The following is an 18,719-nucleotide window of genomic DNA, read 5'->3' on the forward strand; positions in this document are numbered from 1 at the left end:
ATTTTCTGTCTTCGGCCATATATTAGTAAAAATCTTTGTTTTTCAGGTTTTAGAAACATATATATAATCTGTAATATATAATATAGACACAAAGTGATTAATACAAATTATAGCTAATGATGATGATATGTTAGTATACATTTAAGACTGCTTGTAAGACAAAAGATGTAAACATCGTAGTATTCTTTTATTTTAAAGTTAAATTTTATTATGTCAGAGATAATATAATATATTATATTGTTTGAACGGGACACAAAATATTGAGAGTCAAAACCTTAAAAATAGGTTTGAAATTCTGGTAAAAAAATTTGGTTCCAGGTATACCCTTATAAGTTGTAACATTCAAGCATGGAAGAACTGATCCGTGCCACTTTTAAGAACATGCCAGGTTTTACTCCCTTCCCCATTTTCACGACCACATTCCCGTTTATTTTCGGTAAATGCAAACCAAAAATCTGTTTAATGCCATCGCATTTTATTTATTTTTTAATGAAACCAGAACGGTGACAATATCGTAATTAACGTAGAAAAACGTGGCCATTTTCATAGCATCAACCTTTATAAAAAAAAACGCAACATTCTTCGAACGTTGCCATTACCCGCAAGCTCACAACACCTGTTATACCCAACCTTCTCTCTTCTCTCTTTTTGCTTCCTTTGCTTAATCATTAGCAGAGAGAAGAGAGAATGGAGCAAGAGATGGAGAAGAAGAGGTTTGGGGTGTTGCTGTGCGCGGAGGATTCAGAGTTGGTGAGGAAGAAGTACGGAGGGTATTTTGGGGTTTTTGTGAGAATGCTGGCGGAGGAAGGTGAAAGGTGGGACGTGTACAGGGTGGCGCGTGGTGAGTTTCCCGATGATGATGAGCTGGCATTATATAACGGATTCGTGATCACTGGCAGTTGCAACGACGCACATGGCAATGACCCTTGGATCCATCAACTCCTTAACCTCCTTCAAAAACTTAACTCCATCAACAAGAAGGTTCTTGGCATTTGCTTTGGTCACCAGGTAACTATCAATCTTACGATATGCACTCGATTTTTTAAATTCTATGATTTTGCAATGAATTTAATTTTGGTTATCACATATATTATGTTAAATAATCATTCACATAATAGATATAAAAAAAAATATTTTTGTTACAGTGTTAATGGATAATTGAATATATGAATGTGGAGAGGAATTGAATAAGATTAGGACTAGTAATAGATTCGGTTTAGGTTCTATCTTATTTCTTAACTTTGTTCGCAGGTTTAAACTCCTGATCAAATTCTAAATACACCCTAAATCGATCTCTTAATCCAACTGTACCTGAATTGTAAATCTATATTTATATGAACATGCTTTTATATATTAAAAGTGTGAGTTGGACGGATCAAGTTGCTAGATATCCTTTCTGGGTCAGGTGGTCCGGTTAATAATTCATTCTGATTGGATACCCGCGAATTAGAATAGTGTTTAGTCCATTTTACAGTGAATTTAAGCATGGGAATAAAACACGTGATGTCATCCTAGGGTAGATTTAAGAATATATATGGGAATGATGAGAAGGGTTATTGTGGATTAGGAATTGTGTTGTCCCATTGGTTGGTCCCCTCAGTAGGAATCTGTGTCATTCCAATCTTCACATGGAAAATTTGTTGAGATTCTATTTTGGAATTTTTGAAAGGTAGAACTCAAGTGCAGTCCACTTTACGTGAAGTTGATACTCGAAAACCGTTGGATAATTTGACTGATTTGACTAAATTTTCATATTCGAAAACTATTAGATGATTTTACTAATTTGACTAAATTTTCATTTAACGACTCTTAAATATCAACTTCATGTGAAGTCTACTTCACCTGAATTTTCACCTTTTTCAAATAATTTTTGGTAGCTACCAAATGAAGATTTTAACTAAAAGTGTAATTTATTTATTTCACTACACTTTAAATAAAAACATTTTTATAACATCAAAATTTAATTTCATAATTTATTATCCAAGAGTCAAAAAAATTTTCACACCAAAACAATTATAAAATCTTTATTGGAATGTCTACTATAATTTAGTTCCAATTTCCTTTTCGATGTGGTCCTGTTCATTGGTATTATTACTACTCACCATACCGCTTGTTAATTTGTGGTCTGCCTTTGTTTGGATAAAGGGAAAAATCAATGCTACAGAGAAAGATTCTAAAACAAGAGGAAATTAATGGTCCAACAGATTATGAAAAGGAAATTAGAAGATTATCATTCTACTGATAAATTTGTTTTGGCTTATTATTTTTAACACCGAAAGTTGTTAGATGCTGATGCATACTGATCTTAGCCAAATTATGAAAAAAAAGGTAAAGTTGTTTTCGTATGAACTAAGAAGACATATGCCAACCCAATGACACGTGCTTTATTTGCATTTCACTTTCGTTTATGAGTAATGATTAGTGTTATTACGCGTGATTTGTTGGATTTTCACATGCTTCTTTTAAGTATAATTCACATTTGTGTTGGCAATGGTCGGTTGATACAATGAATTAACCAATAATTTTTCTTTGTTTTTGTCTTGCATTTGAATTAACATTTTCCTAATGAATCAATCATGGTTTGATCAGATACTTGGTCGTGCATTGGGAGGGAAAGTGTGTCGCTCTCCATCCGGTTGGGACATTGGTATCAGAACCGTAAACTTGTCATCATCTTCATCTCTCAAGCTTCCATCAAAGCTCTCTATAATTGAATGCCATCGTGATGAGGTTTGTGACGAACTCTCTTTTTCTCTGTTGTGACGTCTTCATATAAAGATGCTGAATTGTTAAATAATTTGATATATTTAATTGAATTATTTAACGGTTCGTAATATCATCTTCATACGAAGATATTTTTACGTAAATAACCCTCTGCTACTAAATAGGACTGATTTGGAATGTTGAATGAATGGTAGATATGGGAGTTGCCTCCAAAAGCAGAGGTGATAGCATGGTCAGAAAAGACAGGAATTGAAATGTTTAGATATGGAGATCATATAATGGGAATTCAAGGGCATCCTGAATACACAAAAGACATTCTTTTTCATCTCATTGACCGTCTTACTCAACACAATTATATCCACCAAGATTTTGCTATGGAGTCAAGGCTTAAGGTTGCAATGTGGGAGCCAGATAAGGACTCATGGAAAAGAATCTGTGTTAGTTTTCTTAAGGGTCCATTGTAACCCAACCTATATATATATATAACATGTGAAACAGAGCAAAATAAATAAATAAAGTAGTTCTGTGTAAATAGAATTAAGAACTAAGATGTGATATTTAGTTAATTAAGTAGTAATCTATGTGGAAGAATGAAAGGTAGCAATTGTATTGTGTGTGACACTTGGTATGATTATGATTTGTGGCGAATTTTCTCTAATTTGTCTTAAGAAACCAAATGGCCAACTTGCCTTAGACAAATTAATTTCCTATGCTAATACCATGTGCATCTTTTCATCTATTAATTCTTCACATCCAGATTAATACTCACACTTTTAATAATTTCAAGAATTTAGCTAACGGATGTCTTAAGAGCCCAAGTTAAAGTTATCAATAATTTTAAAAAAATTCATAAAAAATGAGGTAAAATTAAATTTTTAATGTATTTATTTTGTGTTTATTAAGGGTTTAGTTATTATATATCTTAAAGGACATATGTTAAAATTATTACAAATAAAAGTTAGTTAAATTCAAAAATATTATTAGAACACAAATTAGTTAAATTTAAAAATATTTGTAGATACACTGTCAAACAAGAAGCTTAATCAAAGTCCTCAAGTTGCTGATTCAAACTTTTTGAAGATGTTGAGAATTGACTTTCCAAATTTCCAGTTACAAATAAAAAGCTTTGGTATCTTATCAAGGCAATTATTAAAAGATTGATATGGCTGTTTAAATATACATATGAACTTTGACCTACTTACACTACGAGTAACTTGCGAAAGATCTATGTGTGGATGAAAATGATGCCCCTGAAAATGTGTACTCGTGTGTTAAATTATTTATGTAGTTTAGAAATTAAAGCACTTTAATTGTTATTTATTTACTTTTTCAGAAAAGTAAGAAGCCCTTTAGGCTCGTCAAACATGCTAAGCTTTTCTATACTAAGGCTACATATATATTGCTGTTGTCTGTTGAGGAGGGAAAAATGAGTGGATATAATGGAAGGAGAATATATATTGTTTTTTTTTTTAATTACTGGTCGATTTTTATAATTTTATTAAATTTGTAACTAAATTTTTATATTTTTTTAAGGAAAAGTATAAGGTACCAACATATTATCTGTTAACTTATTGCTAATAATAATTAATTATTATATTTTAAATATATATATAAAGAGACACATCGAGAAAATATATTTATAAAAATACTTCTATTAAACACAGCCATAAAAAGAGCATTTTTATTAGACACATCTACAAAGATACTTTCATTAAACACTCTTATAATTTATAAATAAGAGTTGGCAGAAGTTGGCAAAAATGCTATTGGTAACGTAGCGGAATTGTTTTTTTAATTGGATTGACTTTTAATTTTGTAATTAAGTCATTCTCATATCAAAATTGTTAAAATTAATAAAATATTTTTTTTTTCAAAAAACATGTGATAAAAAATCTAATTAGATTTTTAATTATAAATATCTTCAATTTACGAACAAATATTCAGTTAATTTTAAAAATTTTTATACTAGAAAGGATCTAATTACAAAGTTAAAAGCCATATAAAAATTTAATTGAAAAAAAAATCTAGGAACTTAATTGAACAGAGTAATAAAATTATATATATAGAGAGAGTTTTTTGAGTATACTATAAAGTATATTTTCATAGACGTTATTCTCTGAAAGGAAAACTAATAATTAAAGAGGAAAATCATCTTCAGAGCTAGTTTCCAAAATAGCCAAAAGTGTAGTGGAGTCTGTCTTATATTGCAACTTATTACACCGAATAATGAACGAGCAAGTATTGGAAGACCATATAAAAATGAAAGCAGAAAACCAGAAAAGCAAAGTCAGGAAAAAAGAAAAACGTCGACTCGTCAAGCTATTTCATTGAATATGGAAACATATTATGCCAATGGAATTACAAATTCTTGGGACACATATTCAAACTTTTGAGCCTTTACTTATATTCCCTTAAGGGAAAAAGGAAAGCTGCAAGAAGCACCAATACGAAACTGTAGAAAATTCTAAGCAGTAGTATAATGTGGCTGGAGTCTTGGATTATAAAAATCAAGGCAAATAAAACATGTATTTCCACATCACTGAGCATTATTATTATTATTAAAGAATACTGAGCATTGTGAAGCATTGACATTTCATTTCATAACGAAAAGTTGGTGGGAAAATGAAGCGAAATTATTAAAAAAAGATAAGAAAAAGTCGAAGTGAATAGATCTTATCCTTGTTGGGAAAAAGAAAAATAAAGTTCTATTATTATTGCACTTACTTTGGCGCTCACATAGTACATCCGTAAAGAATTCCAATCAATTATCAATGATCAATAATTTAGAGAAAAAGGAGTTATAATTCCACAAGGAAATTATACAATAATGCAAACAATAGTGTTGCTGCTCAAAGGGCTCGAGTGGAAACTTTGACGGCACCAATAATTTTGGCTACAAGGGAAGATTGCTGTTGTCATTTCTTTATGAAAATGAATTTTTAATCAAGTAATATTAATATATTATCCACTTTTTTTCTTTGTTTATTCCTTTCTTGGCATGGTCCTATAAAAATATAGGATCAATAATAGCAAACCAATTTCCAATTGAAAGGTTCCATTAATTTCCCCTTGTCCTCATGCTTGGGAAGGTTAAGCTCTTAGCAAACCAATTGGATATTCTTGGTTGCTTATTTGAGGCTGGAAATGTCAATAACCTGGTCTCACCATTGGCCAGTTCTCTCATCAAATTCAAATGTAGCTTAATTTGTATTTAGTTTCTACTGTAATCGATTCGTGGTGAGTTTGGTGGATTAGTTCGAAGTTGGAAATCATGGTAGCTTGATATGTAAGATATGCAGGCTAAAATCAGATAACAGATTTTTTTTTTTTTTGGAACATATCACACACACCACACCACAATCACACGATACACTTGACTACTCGAGGGTTCTCTGAGGTTTTGATATTTTTTATTAACGAGATAAATCCTCTTAATTTTTTCTTTAAATTATTATAAAACATAATCTCTCACCATACAATATTTAAATAGAATTGAATAATATAGAATCAAATTTCATTTGAGAGAGAAAATGGAAAAAATCTATTTTCGAAATACCAGAACATATTGTTTTCACGTCCTTGCTTAAAGGCAAAACAGGATACTATCAGCGTTGCTTATATATACCAAAAAAAGTTAAAAAGGGGCACAAAGCCAGTAGTTATGAAAATTACAAGGGGCACAAAGCAATGTTGTGAGAGCTTATATATGCACCAGTTTGTTATGTGAAAAAGGAGTTGAGTCAAGTCCGTGAAAACACTGAACCATGCACACCCATACTTGTATATCCCATAAGAAAAATAAAAAAAAATAAGAGACAGCGTTGCTTATATTTATATTTTATAATCTATGATTTTCTAGGAGTTAAAACTTTTATCCCTAATTCATATAATATCCCCCCATGAACAGAGAAGATTGCTTATGAATTATTAGCTAAGAAAATCGTGAAGTGGATCAACTCCTCGGAAGAGGTTTTAATTCAAAAACAAACCTTGCTGAAAGAAAGCCCTATGTTTTAGTACCATCACTAAGAATTTCAAATTATGGCAGCACCATAACAAGGATCCGTATCTCAAGAAACATGGGCAGCATGAACCAATCATCAATGAAACCATAAAAATTGTAGTCCAGGTAAAATTTCCGACCAAGTCACCAAGATGTAGCTATATGAAATCAAGTAGAAATGAATACTGGTTTCATACCACTTTGGGAAGGTCTAAGTTTCAACTAGGATTATTTGATGAAGAATATACTTAATAAACCACATGCAGTTCGAAAAACGAAACATATTAGAGCACTTATACAAACTCAAAGCTATTCTCCATTGCAGGGAAAAGCATATGAAGAGGACGTTCAAGCACTCATTGGGGCACCAGAGTTCTTTCTGCATTCTGCAAGCATGTCCATGTAAAACTGGCACTTGCTAATATCGCTTCCATAGCTGTTGATGCACTGCAAGGAAATCAATAACATTTAGCGTCAAGTAATATTATCACATTTCACACGACACATCTAAACTTGCAAGTAAAAAACAGCACAAGCAAAAGACATAATTTTGCTTTTTAGATCCATTTGGGCGGCATAGTTCTGAAAATTATGCCATTTTTATGACTGGTTTTAGCTTTGAAGAAATGTTAATGAATGTTTTCAAACAGAAGACGACGCAACTAGGTATAAAACAAATGTACACATACATCCTGGAATGCCTTTGAGTGAATGTTGCATGCATCCATACTATTAGCGGTAGGTACAGGGGCAGCAGCAGCAGCAGCAGCAGCATCATTCCCAACGACTTCAATTGTTCGGGGTCCCATGATTGCATCCACAGCCCTATGTGCCACACCACTTCCAGTGCCAAAAGCCATTCCTACAAAAGACAGTGGAGTGTATCAAATGTAGCAACTATGGAGTATGAAATTTGTTTTGACAGATTAAATATAATAATGGAAGGTGATCTTATGTAGCATACCTTGGGCTATTGTAGATCCAATACCTCCAAGCATAGATCCACCACCGCTCTGAGCAGGAGCAGGAGCAGGAGCAGGAGCTTGGTGAACTGCAAGAAAACAGCAATGGAAGGCAAGTCAGCAGAATAAATTCGATATCAATTTCTTGCAGAAGACATAAATTTCATCAAAATATTCATTACATGTACTTTCATAAGATACAGAACAGATTTCATATTTTAAGACTATTGAAACTCGAACTTAGCCTAGCCTATTCTATATCACATTCATCCATACCTGGAGCAGGACGTGGAGCTGCACGTGGAGCTGGGCGAGCAGATCTTCCTGCAGATATAATCAATAACTCAATATCATTGACATAAAAGGTTTATTTATTTCTTGTGAGAATATGAATGTTATATAATCAAATTATATATAACAAATATACACCGTGGACCAGCATTCTACAACAGAGGTCATCAAAGTCATGGAAACCAAAGCAGGTAAACCTATGGGCATAATCATAGCTTCGGAAACTCTTAAGTGATGAAAAACAAATGTTATCTAGATAGAACCAGAGATACTAATAAACACTCATAGTATTCTCCGTTCAAAAGCACCATGACAAAATCCCTATAAATTTATTCATGCTTCACCAAACACAACAATTAATAGAAACGATAACAACTTCACAAAACAGGTGATTAATTAAGTCATCTTTCCTTTTATTTTTATTTCATTAAAAAAAAAAACTAGAAATCCCTAACCAATATTTGCCATGAAGTGTAAGAGGCGAAACAAAATTCATTGTAAAATCACAAGATAGCTAGGTCAAACAATCTAGGCCTAGAGTTTCTAACTTCCGTGAACAATTAAACAAAGGGAGTTAAACAAGAAAATTGCATACTCGAAATAATAACAAAATAAAGAGCATAGAACTGAATAAAAATACAAAAATAAATAAATAAATAACAGATCTGGGAGCAAGAATGCATAAACAATGTAAACAGAGAGATTAGAAATGGAGGAGCTTACCACCGGAGCTGCGGCGAGGCATGATTGGTTGTTAGGGCAAAGACGGTGAAGAAGCGAAAGGGAATATGGAATATGCTGAGGTGAGAGGCCGTTGCGGAAATGAAAATCTAAGAGAAGATAACAAAACCCTTAATAACCCTTCAGCGTTTGATTTATAGCCACATTTGTGGAGGCGGTTGCGGTAAGAGGGATACGTGTCAATTCCGGATTCGTGGGTTTCGGAGCTGTTGACGTGTTCTCCATGTACTCTGTAGTAGGCTAGTACCAGAACCAAAATTCTTCCCATGACCCGACTCCCTTGGTGCCCGATCCTTGATAGAGATACCAAGAAAGAGATCGAAAGACTGAGATTGAGAGACAAAAATTTAAAAATAGAGATTAGAATAAATTTCAGTATTCTACTTGATGCAAAATAAGAGACAGAAATTGAAACAAAAATAAAACTCTAATTTAATTTATATAAAGAATAAAATTAAAATAAATAAATATATTTTAAGTATAAAATGTTATTAAAATTTTAATTTTTCTCTCTAAAAATTTTAGCCTCCTCCTGTATTTCTACCTTTTTGAAAGTACAAAGACAAAAATTTTAATACTAATCTCTTTCTGATACAATAAACATAATACTGAGTCTCAACTTCTCCCTCTCTGTCTCCCAATATTTCAAAAAAAATGCTAGAGGTAATCTTCTTCGACTTCAATCTATTAGAGCTTTGCCATTGTCGCGGGAGGCTCCCTCAGAAGGCCGAATACTTGATGCATGGATCTGAAGCCGAGATCTTTCTTCCTCATTGTTGTCCTCAGCCCGCATCCGCACTATATCCCTTTGTGTTCTTCCGTAAACGAACCTCTCCGCGGACGCCACTCGGTGAAGCTCCTGGTGATGGTTCCGCCGCGAAGCTCCAGCAATTGTGTTCGTGTTCTCCGCTCCGCAGCTCCCTTTTAGCCAAGTCTTTGGCGGAGAAGTAAGTCTCTCGGTGCCCCCACCTCGATCCATCCTCTCTGTTTCAATTGTGTGATTGCGGGTATCAGTGGTAGGTCGTCGCAAAGCTGTGGGTGGTAACTGCTCTCCCTCATCAGTGATCGATAAGCTTTTTTAATTTCTCTTGCTTGGAGAAGAAGCAGGGGGGTTTTTGAATTCATAGAGGGTGAAATGTAGACCTTAGCCCAATCCATAGCTGGAGTCTACAATAATGCTTTAGTAATCTTGGATTTTATTTTTGGTTTCTGTTGTTGACCTAAAAAAGTATTTATTAATCATATTAGCTGTATATTAAAAATTAATCATTAAATTAATTACCTATAAAAAATATATATTAATTTTGATTTCCTTCCTTTAAATTTGATTTGTTTTTTTTTTCTTTGGTGTACAAATATTTTTTTCTTTATTCTTAGAAGATCCTTTTTGCATTGTGGTGTTCTCCCACATAATTTGTGTCCTTCTTTATATTTGGGCACAAAGTCATAAACCTATTCAGCAAATCATATTTATAAGAATCAGATCGAATTTGACCAATTCGACCAAAAAATTGATGAGCCGATTTTTTAACCGATCCCGTCCAATTTTTTAATTGTTTAAGGATAAGAATCAATCAAAATCGGTAAAAACGATCTAAAATTAATGAAATTCAGTTTAACAAAACCATTCGAATGAAAATTCTAAAATTAATAAAATTGTAATCCGAACTTAATTTTTTTGTGCCTACGTGCTCTCTTTACTCTTTGGTGCTATCCTTACAACTAAATTAGTTGTTCGTTTTTGTTTTAAATAGTAATTATTGATTATATAGTAAAAATGTACATTAATTTTTTTAAATGTTATTTTGATTTTATATTCTATTATATTTAAATTAATTTTATTTTTTATTATTCATCATCATTAATAAAAATGTAATTAAATATGTAAAAACAAAACAGATCAATTAGTTAATTATAATATAAATATTTTTTTATTATATAATATTTAGTAATATTATTTTTTAATAAATACATATAATATATAATAATATAATAAATATAAATTAATTAGTTAGTTATTAAAATTAAAAATAGTTACTTTAATATAAAAATAAAATTAAAAAATAAGTATTATTAAATTAATAAACCAATAATCCGACTAAGTTCACTTTTGTTTTATGTACTTGCTATGTGGCTTATATTTCCTTGAATCATAATATTTCGGCTAATTTTTTTAATTTTGATTAAATATCTGCAATACGGTATTTATTGAAAGTGTAAGTGTTTTTCTTTGATATGATTATATGACGTTATTTTGTATAATTTTATATTAATCAAATTGAATGATTCAATTCGTTTAAAGAGAGAAACAAAATACAAATTGAAGGTCCAATTAGTACTTTTAAATTTGTTTATTTAAAAAAAAATTAAAAAATATAATTTTAATATAATTTTTTTCAAATTGAATGGTCCCATGTCGCGAAAAAAAAAAACATTTGAAGGTCCCACACTAGTAGTTTTGAAAGCTATTATTCCCCATTGCAGGGAAAAGCATATGAAGAGGACGTTCAAGCACTCATTGGGGCACCATTGTTCTTTCTGCATTCTGCAAGCATGTCCATGTAAAACTGGCACCTGCTAATATCGCTTCCATAGCTGTTGATGCACTGCAAGGAAATCAATAACATTTATTGTCAAGTAATATTATCACATTTCACATGACACATCTAAACTTGCAAGTAAAAAACAGCACAATCAAAAAACACAATTTTGCTTTTTAGATCCATTTGGGCGGCATAGTGCTGTAAAGTATGCAACTTTTATGGCTGGTTTTAGCCTTGAAGAAACATTAATCGAAGACGACGAAACTAGGTATAAAACAAATGTACACATACATCCTGAAATGCCTCTGACTGAATGTTGCATGCATCCATACTATTAGCGGGAGGTACAGGGGCAGCAGCAGCATCTTTCCCAACGACATCAATTGTTTGCGGTCCCATGATTGCATCCATAGCCCTATGTGCCACAGCACTTCCAGTGCCCAAACCCATTCCTACAAAAGACAGTGGAGTTTATCAAATGTAGCAACTATGGAGTATGAAATTTGTTTTGACGGATTAAATATAATAATGGAAGGTGATCTTATGTAGCATACCATGGGCTATTGTAGATCCAATACCCCCAAGCATAGATCCACCACCGCTCTGAGCAGGAGCAGGAGGAGGAGCTTGGTGAACTGCAAGAAAACAGCAATGGAAGGCAAGTCAGCAGAATAAATTCGATATCAATTTCTTGCAGAAGACATAAATTTCATCAATATTCACTACATGTACTTTCATAAGAAGATACAGAACAGATTTCATATTTTAAGACTACTTAAACTCTAACATAGCCTAGCCTATTACTATATCACATTCATCCATACCTGGAGCAGGACGTGGAGCTGTACGTGGAGCTAGGCAAACAGATCTTCCTGCAGATATAGTCAATAACTCAATATCATTGACATAAAAGGTTTACTTATATGTTGTGAGAATATGAATATTATATAATCAAATTATCATATTATTGTTAAGCAGTAAGATTTCTTCTATTATATATTAAGGTTTAGGGGTTAGGGTCCTATAACAGTAATAATTTCACGGTTATCGCTTTTTTCTCCTAATGGCACTGGATAACCCCGTTTCTAAAACAAATATGCACCGTGGACCAGCATTCTACAACAATGTAAACAAGGAGAGATTAGAAATGGAGGAGCTTAACACCGGAGCTGGGCGAGGCATGATTGGTTGTTAGGGCAAAGACAGTGAAGAAGCGAAAGGGAATATGGAATATGCTGAGGTGAGAGGTTGTTGCGAAAATGCAAATCTAAAGAGATCACAAAACCCTCAATAAACGGCTAAAAAATTTTGATATGGTAGTAAAATAGGTGTTATACTTTAACATGCTGATTTTCTGTGTTTTTTAAAACTATGGGAGTACACAAATCAGATCCACCGATTTGTGTTGAAAAAATTTTAAAAAGTTGGAGTACACAAATCAGATCCACGATTTGTGTACTCCAAATTTTTTTTATTTTTTCAACACAAATCAAACGGTCCGAATACAAAATTAGACGGTCCGATTTGTGTACCTAAAAATCGGACTGTCCGATTTCTATACCTCTTAAAAATTAGACGATCCGATTTGTACTCCGTACATTAAATCATCCCATATTTTAAAAATATATCACATTAGATCACATTTTAAAAAAACATCATTGTTAATCCAATATTAAAAATAAAAAAATGTCAATAAACCTTCAGCGTTTAATTTATAGCCACATTTGTCGAGGCGGTCGCGGTTCGAGGGATACGTGTCAATTCCGGATTCGTGGGTTTCGGAGCTATTTACGTGTTCTCCACGTACTCAGTAGTAGTCTAGTAACAATAGATAAGCTTTTTTAATTTCCCTTGCTTGGAGAAGAAGCAGCCAAACAGGCGGTTTTGGTTTACATGTTTTCTGACTCTCTTTTGTTTTATACAATTTTTTTCCCGACTTGTACTTCTATATCTACATTTTTATTGGGTTTTTGTTGGATTCATAGAGGATGAAATGTAGTGGGTCTTAGTCCAATCCATTACTGGACTCTACAGGTGACCGAGGATGGACCAAAAAATTTAATATAAAAGGGTCGAATTTTAAATAATTTTTTTTATTTTATAAAAATAATTAATATATAGTTATTAGAATTAATTTTTAAAAAATTTATCAAATATATATATATAATTATAATTTTTTTTAAAAATTTTATTTTTAATATGATAGTTACATAAAAAAAATATAACAATATCAATAGTATATTATAAAATTCTAAAGTACCAATAATTTATAGCGTGTTTAGTTAAAAATAATCACATATCTTATTAATTAAAATTAATTCTTTCAAAATTTTATAAAAATTTGAAAATAAATGATAAATTATTAATTATTTAAAAGAGACAATAGTGTCGTTCACGACTTGGTCTGAAGAGGTCGGATGTAAGATTAGCTGGCAGATAAACACTCATTCAAATGAGTAACCGCCCCTAAAATCTCTCTAACCGCCTCATAAAGCCATATCTTAACCTCCCCAAGATAATAGGGACGGTTACCACCCTAAAGATATGGCACTACACCAACGGTGGTTATTGGCTCACCACTATAAATACACTGACACCCCTCAGGTATCTCTAAGTCCAATACTCTCTAAGACCTGCTCACACTCTTGCTAACTTAGGCATCGGAGTGTCTTTGCAGGTACCACCCCCCCATTCACACGCGGCACAAGTCGGACGGAGTCTCCCGAGTTGCGGACCTATCCGGAGTCTTCCTCCATCACTCACTTGGGCCGCCAAACGCCATCCGTCGTATCAATCTCCGGTTACCTACCGTAACATTGGCGCCGTTGCCGGGGACCCGAGAGATCGCTCAACGATGGCGGAAAGATCCCACGAAGAAGGCCATGTGGAAACAGATTCTGAACAAGAGAATCTGGACGTGTGCAATGACAACGAAGACAATGACCAACACAGAGAGGGTACCTCCGGAGTAAAGAATCCGAAGGTAAATTCCTCAGATGGGCGCGAATCAGAAAAAGGCGGACCAGCTCACGTAACTGAACTAATAGGATTGGTCCATAGCCGCCTGGAGCAATTGGAACAAGAGCGGGAAAGGCAAAAGGAAACCGAAAGGTACCTTAAAGAGGAAACTCCCGCGATGAAGGAGAAGATCAACTCCCGGGCGGAGAAGATCCTTTCAGCGAGGACATAATGAGGGCAAAAGTTCCAAGGAACTTCAAAAGCCCTGATATGGACCTCTATGACGGAACTACGGATCCAAAGCATCATCTTAGCAACTTTAAAAGTCGGATGTATCTAGCCGATGCCTCCGACGCTACGAGATGCAAGGCTTTCCCGACCACTTTATCGAAAGCAGCGATGAAGTGGTTCGATAGCCTCCCCCCAAGATCCATCACTAATTTTGAAGACCTCTCAAGGAAATTCTTGATGAGGTTCTCAATCCAAAAAGATAAAGTAAAACATGCACCGAGCCTCCTGGGAATAAAACAGGAGGTCGGAGAGCTTCCACCCCCTAGACCTATTAAAAATAAAAAAGGGGGAAGCCGCAGCGAGTATTGCGAGTACCATAAAATATATGGTCACTCCACCAACGACTGTTATGACCTCAAAAATGTGATAGAAAAGCTGGCTAGAGAAGGTCGGCTTGACAGATATCTCATGGAGAGGTCGGACACCCATGGAAAAAGAAAGCGAGACGATATGGACAGAAGAGATCCACCCCCACAAACCCCTGAGAGACATATCCATATGATCTCAGGAGGATTTGCAGGAGGTGGAGTCACTAAATCTTCTCGCAAAAGACATCTCAAGAGAGTTTATCAGGTCGGGGAAGAAACACCCGACCTCCCCACTATCTCATTCACAAAAGAAGATGGGCAAGGGATAATCCCCGGGCATGATGATCCCGTGGTGATAACCATGATCCTAGCCAACGCCCATCTCCACAGAACCCTAGTAGACCAAGGAAGCTCGGCGGACATCCTTTTCAAGCCCGCCTTCGACAAGCTAGGGTTAGATGAAAAAGAGTTGAGAGCTTACCCCGACACCCTATATGGGTTAGGGGATATGCCAATAAAACCACTGGGATTTTTACCCCTTCACACGACCTTTGGAAAAGGGGAAAAATCAAGGACTCTGAGCATAGACTTCATAGTCATCGATGAAGGGTCAGCCTACAATGCCCTAATTGGCAGGACTACCCTTAATCGCCTTGGAGCAGTGGTATCAACTCCCCACCTTTGCATGAAATTCCCGACCTCAGGAGGAATAGCAACGGTAAGGGGAGATCAAAAATTGGCAAGGAAGTGCTATAATGAAAGCCTGAATCTGAGAGGGAAGGGCAAAGAAGTCCACACCATAGAGCTAGGCGGCGCAAGAACCAGAGAAGAGCTACGACCCCAACCGGGAGGGAAAACCGAGGAGATACAAATCGGTGAGGAGGAAGGAAAAAACACTTACATAGGAGCCAACCTAGGGGAAACCCTGAAACAAAGGTTGGGTGAACTCCTAAGAGCTAATTCCGACCTCTTCGCCTGGAAGGCCTCCGACATGCCCGGGATTGATCCCGAGCTCATGTCCCATAGGCTCTCGGTTTACCCAGGGTCCCGACCTGTACAGCAAAGAAGACGCAAGCTCGGCCTAGAGAGGGCCTCCATAGTGGAAGAGCAAGTACAGGCGCTCCTAGAAGCCGGCTTTATCAGAGAGGTCAAATACCCAACATGGCTAGCCAATGTAGTGCTAGTCAAAAAACAAAATGGTAAATGGAGAATGTGCGTCGACTATACCGACCTGAATAAGGCATGTCCTAAGGACCCTTATCCCCTACCGAGTATTGATACCCTGGTGGACTCCAGCTCAGGGTACCAATACCTATCATTCATGGACGCCTACTCGGGATACAACCAAATCCCGATGCACGAACCCGACCAGGAGAAGACATCGTTCATCACACCAAAAGCCAACTACTGCTACGTGGTCATGCCATTCGGATTGAAGAATGCAGGAGCCACGTACCAAAGGCTGATGAACAAAGTGTTTTCCCCCCATCTAGGGAGCCTAATGGAGGTATACGTCGACGACATGTTAGTAAAAACCAAGCAAGAAGTCGACCTCTTAACCAACCTCTCACAAGTCTTCGACACTATAAGGTCGCATGGGATGAGACTAAATCCCGCAAAATGCGCCTTCGCAGTAGAAGCAGGAAAATTTCTAGGGTTCATGCTAACACAAAGAGGGATTGAAGCCAATCCCAACAAGTGTAGAGCCATCCTAGAAATGAAAAGTCCGACCTGTTTGAGAGAAGTCCAGCAACTCAATGGCCGACTTGCAGCCCTCTCCAGATTCTTGGCAGGATCAGCACTAAAATCCCTTCCACTGTTCTCCCTATTAAGGAAGGGATGCCAGTTCGAATGGACTCCGGAACTAAAGAAGGGATGCCAGTTCGAATGGACTCTGGAATGTGAGGAGGCGTTCCAAGAGTTCAAAAAATTCTTAAGCCAACCTCCTATCTTAACCCGACCAGAACCGGAAAAAGACCTCGTCCTATACCTATCCGTCGCAAACAGGGCTGTCTCATCAGCCCTGGTCAGAGAAGACGAGGTCGGGCAACACCCGGTCTATTTCACCAGTAAGGTTCTACAAGGTCCTGAGCTAAGGTACCGTAAACTAGAGAAGTTTGCCTACTCCTTAGTGATAGCCTCACGAAGGCTACGACCTTACTTCCAGGCTCACACAATAAGAGTTGGCTCATACGATAAGAGTCCGTACGAACCAACCCATGAAGCAAATCCTTCAAAAGACGGATGTTGCGGGGAGAATGGTTCAGTGGGCGATAGAGCTCTCCGAGTTTGATTTGAGATACGAAACTCGGACTGCAATTAAAGCCCAGTGCCTCGCCGACTTCATTGCAGAATACGCAGGTGAACAAGAGGAAAAACCGACTACATGGGAACCCTATGTAGACGGATCCTCCAACAAAACAGGGAGCGGCGCAGGCATAATATTGGTAGATGGAAAAGGAACCCAGATAGAGGTCTCCTTAAAATTTGAATTTCTGGCTTCAAACAATCAGGCAGAATATGAAGCCTTGATTGCAGGATTAAAGTTAGCAGAAGAAGTTGGCGCCGCAAAGGTGACGATCTACAGCGACTCACAAGTGGTGACTTCCCAAATAAGTGGGGAATATCAGGCAAAGGACCCCAATATGAAGAAATACTTGGAAAAAACCTTGGAACACCTAGGGCACTTTGCGGAAACCGAGGTCAAGCATATAACTCGGGATCTAAATAGCAGAGCTGACGCCCTATCCAAGTTAGCAAGTACCAAACCCGGAGGGAACAACAGAAGCCTGATTCAAGAAATCCTCCGAGAACCCTCGGTATCAAAAGCAGAAGATGAACGAGAGGTACTTGAGGTAGTCGGCCTAAACCTCGGATGGATGAATCCCTTAGTCGAATACCTGAAATTCGACATCCTCCCCAAAGAGGAGAAGGAGGCTAAAAAGATCCGAAGGGAAGCACAACATTATACTTTGGTGAGAAATATCCTTTACAGAAGAGGAATATCAACACCATTGCTGAAGTGCGTACCGACCTCAAGAACCACCGAGGTGTTGGAAGAAGTACACAGTGGAATCTGCGGAAACCATCTCGGAGCAAGGTCGCTGGCCAGAAAAGTGATCCGAGCAGGATTCTATTGGCCGACCTTGCAGAAAGATGCCACAGACTTTGTGAAAAAATGCCAGCCATGCCAGATGCATGCAAATTTCCACGTGGCTCCACCAGAAGAGCTCATTAGTATAACTTCCCCCTGGCCTTTCGCAAAATGGGGAATGGATTTGTTAGGTCCTTTTTCCCAAGCACCAGGGCAAGTTAAATACTTAATCGTGGGAATAGATTACTTCACAAAGTGGATAGAAGCAGAACCATTAGCCACTATCACCGCTCAAAGAAGTCGCAGGTTCCTCTACAAAACATCATCACAAGGTATGGGATACCTTATTCCATCACCACAGATAATGGAACCCAATTCACCGACACCACCTTCAGAAGCCTGGTAGCCAGTATGAAAATCAAACATCAATTCACCTCGGTAGAACACCCACAAGCCAATGGGCAAGCCGAGGCAGCTAACAAGGTCATACTGGCAGGTTTGAAGAAAAGATTACAGGAAGCAAAGGGGGCTTGGGCTGAAGAGCTCCCTCAAGTGTTGTGGGCTTATAGGACAACCCCCCAATCCGCCACAGGAGAAACACCCTTCCGACTGGTATACGGCGTAGAAGCCATGATTCCTATAGAAATCAGTGAGCAAAGCCCAAGGGTAATTCTCCATGATGAGGTCGGAAATGTACAAGGGCACAAAGAGGAGCTCGACTTGCTCCCCGAAGTCCGAGAGAACGCCCAGATAAGAGAAGCGGCATTAAAGCAAAGGATAACTACCAGATACAACAAGAAAGTC

The 18,719-nt window shown here is 36.5% G+C and overlaps 3 protein-coding genes across 3 annotated transcripts; 1 reads left to right on the forward strand and 2 right to left on the reverse strand.

Annotated features, from left to right (window-relative positions):
• Window positions 1–594: 594 nt before the first annotated feature.
• LOC107468739 (gamma-glutamyl peptidase 5) lies at window positions 595–3,461 on the forward strand. The gene is made up of 3 exons (XM_016088095.3): window positions 595–1,008; window positions 2,590–2,730; window positions 2,919–3,461. Exons 1-3 carry the CDS (start codon window positions 688–690, stop codon window positions 3,186–3,188), a joined length of 732 nt encoding a protein of 243 aa, XP_015943581.1. The 5' UTR covers window positions 595–687; the 3' UTR covers window positions 3,189–3,461.
• A 3,352-nt stretch (window positions 3,462–6,813) lies between these two features.
• LOC107468637 (uncharacterized) lies at window positions 6,814–8,856 on the reverse strand. The gene is made up of 5 exons (XM_016087958.3): window positions 8,704–8,856; window positions 7,966–8,013; window positions 7,692–7,778; window positions 7,417–7,589; window positions 6,814–7,174 (listed from the first exon to the last, which is right to left on the reverse strand). The coding sequence occupies exons 1-5, from the start codon at window positions 8,723–8,725 to the stop codon at window positions 7,076–7,078; spliced, it is 429 nt and encodes a 142-aa protein (XP_015943444.1). The 5' UTR covers window positions 8,726–8,856; the 3' UTR covers window positions 6,814–7,075.
• Window positions 8,857–11,181: 2,325 nt separating this feature from the next.
• On the reverse strand, window positions 11,182–12,117 carry LOC110277051 (uncharacterized). Its single transcript, XM_021134269.2, has 4 exons — window positions 12,089–12,117; window positions 11,819–11,899; window positions 11,556–11,716; window positions 11,182–11,327 (listed from the first exon to the last, which is right to left on the reverse strand). Exons 2-4 carry the CDS (start codon window positions 11,850–11,852, stop codon window positions 11,229–11,231), a joined length of 294 nt encoding a protein of 97 aa, XP_020989928.1. The 5' UTR covers window positions 11,853–11,899; window positions 12,089–12,117; the 3' UTR covers window positions 11,182–11,228.
• Window positions 12,118–18,719: the final 6,602 nt, after the last annotated feature.

Source organism: Arachis duranensis, chromosome 10 (genome assembly GCF_000817695.3).
Source record: "Arachis duranensis cultivar V14167 chromosome 10, aradu.V14167.gnm2.J7QH, whole genome shotgun sequence".
NCBI lineage: Eukaryota > Viridiplantae > Streptophyta > Magnoliopsida > Fabales > Fabaceae > Arachis > Arachis duranensis.